Here is a 2,261-nt window from a genome sequence, read left to right on the forward strand (position 1 = left end):
CCGCGAACGAGCACATATAGGCGATCGGCAGGCTATGGACCCGCCGATCGCCTATATGTGAAACACCCGGTAACGGGTGTGTGCATTTAGCGGGTCTTTTCTGCCCGTGCGTGCCCGCTAGGGGGCGCGCGCGAGCAGAAAAAAATTGCCGTCTGGAGACGGCAACCCGCAGATGCTGCAGTGCCGTCCGTCCGTTTTTTTACTACGGGCGGACGGCAAGAGGTTAACTGATCTCACTGAAAAAAAAGCCCTTACGCCCCTTGTGGTGATCACTTGTTAATGAAAATAAATTTTGCAAGATTTTTATAGGCATCTTCATTAAAAAAATTAAATAAAATCATAACTTACATATATGTGCAAATGACATAGGAGGGTTTTGTTAGAACATTAATGGTGATATCAGCATATGTATGGTCTGCACCAACAAAACAACCTGCTTTTCTCAGATGTTGTAAATGTAGGATGGAGCATGCAGTCATTTCAACGATGCATCAGTGCTTGGTTTTGACTCTCAAACAACCACTTTCTTTGTACTTTTCTCTGTAAATGGTCTACACCTGCCTGGGCTGCTCATGTGCATTAGATTCGGCTTGTGTCTCAAAGATTTACACTGTCTTGCAGGGAGATACAGTAAATATACAGCTGAACTTTAGGCAGATAAAAAAAGCACAAATAAATACAGCTCTGTAATCATTAATACATCATTAGATTTATTTTTAAATGCAAGCATTGCAAGTCCCTGAATTTGACTTGGTGTCAGCTTCCTGCACTCTACTGTAATAGCAGACCCAGATGGGAGGAGCAGCACAAGGAGTCAGTCAGGTGTATTGCACCATAGAGAGAAATGTTGATAGGTGAAGATAGCAGAGTAACAGAGAGATGGGCTCATCAGTCTGCTGCCTCTCCTATTGCTGTTTAGACACAAAGTGTAGGTAGGGAGGAGACCTGTATATTAAAGTGAAACATCAGCAGAGAAAGACCATGTCCCCTCATGCACCATACAGGACTGTGCTGTGTGACAGAACTCTCAAATATCAGTACTGGATGGACAAAATAAAAAATCCATTGGCAGGCAAAACAACTTTCATATATTTATTCTATCTTTGGATTTAGTTGTTTGCCTGGAGTTCGGCTTTAAATACTCAACTTGCTTAAAAATCATCATATTAGTGATGCAGAAGTGTCCATTTTGTGTAGGTGATATTGCTGGAAATATTTGTAGGACACCATAGTGTTTGGAAACCTAGGTCTGGTATTTAGGCTTTTTATTTTTCCATGTCTCGTATACCTTGGCACTTTGATAAATAACTGGGCACAGTAGTGAGCAGTCATTGCTTTATTAGGTGTCTTGTGCCAAAGGCAAGAAGCCCTTTTTATGCTCTCCCAGTTCGTCGGTTTTTACTATGAACCACTGAAACCATGTTTGTGTCAGGTGATTCATTTTGAAAGTGTTCTCTGATGGAATGCACAACAGACTGTATGGACAAGACACACCTAGATAAGAGGTTCAGTATAAACTATAATAATCTGGTTCATTTTATGCTGTAAACTATAACAAAATGTAGCTGACAGTGTACGTGTTCCGTGCACTGGTATTGATTTCTAACTTTTTTTTTTTATGTTTCCTGGTCCAGTTTATGATTCCATGTCTGGAGAAAAAATAATTGGTAAGATGACCGTGACAGTTGAAGCTGCTGAGGCCCTCAGGTCATTGATGCAGGATTAATAAGCCAAGTTTATGCATGGAAAAGGAATTTAAAAACTTTGTTACTTCCTCCTGTTCCAGTTTTTATCTTTGAAACCAACAACCAGAATTTAATATGTTGATAATAAAGCAAGTTTAATGGAGAAATCCAGGCCGCATATCACATTCTCAGTTCTGCATTTTTTTTAATCACCACATTCTTTTTGTTTTCAATCAGGTGCTAAGACACATAAATATTTAAGAGTTTTAAAAGCAGCTTTGTGAGCTTCATTCATGAAATGTTTGACAAGTGTTCAAAATGCAAGAATGTGTGCTAACATGCTAACATTTTGGAGCTTTGTTTTACACAAAATGATACAATTTCAGCCCTTTCATGTGATATTCGTTCCCATAGGAACTGCAACAAATTTTAATTTTAGTCAATAGCCTTGCAGTATAATTATACAGGACTGGAATAAGCCACTACCTTTCTAATTACATCAATATATGATGTTGCTTTGTCTAAATTAACAGACAGTTATACATAATTTTTTGCTTTGTTTGTGCTTTGTTTTTT

At 38.7% G+C, this 2,261-nt stretch overlaps 1 protein-coding gene across 1 annotated transcript in view; it reads left to right on the forward strand.

The window, feature by feature from the left end:
- Nucleotides 1–2,052, forward strand: part of RPGRIP1L (RPGRIP1 like) — a 210,623-nt gene extending 208,571 nt beyond the window's left edge. Inside the window, exon 27 of the mRNA XM_018554730.1 lies at nucleotides 1,635–2,052. Coding sequence (XP_018410232.1) covers nucleotides 1,635–1,726 — 92 coding nt within the window. The 3' untranslated portion in view covers nucleotides 1,727–2,052. The remainder of the gene's footprint in view (nucleotides 1–1,634) is intronic.
- The last annotated feature ends 209 nt before the right edge of the window (nucleotides 2,053–2,261 follow it).

Source organism: Nanorana parkeri, unplaced genomic scaffold (assembly GCF_000935625.1).
Source record: "Nanorana parkeri isolate BGI_ZX_2015 unplaced genomic scaffold, ASM93562v1 scaffold170, whole genome shotgun sequence".
In the NCBI taxonomy this organism is placed as follows: Eukaryota; Metazoa; Chordata; class Amphibia; order Anura; family Dicroglossidae; genus Nanorana; species Nanorana parkeri.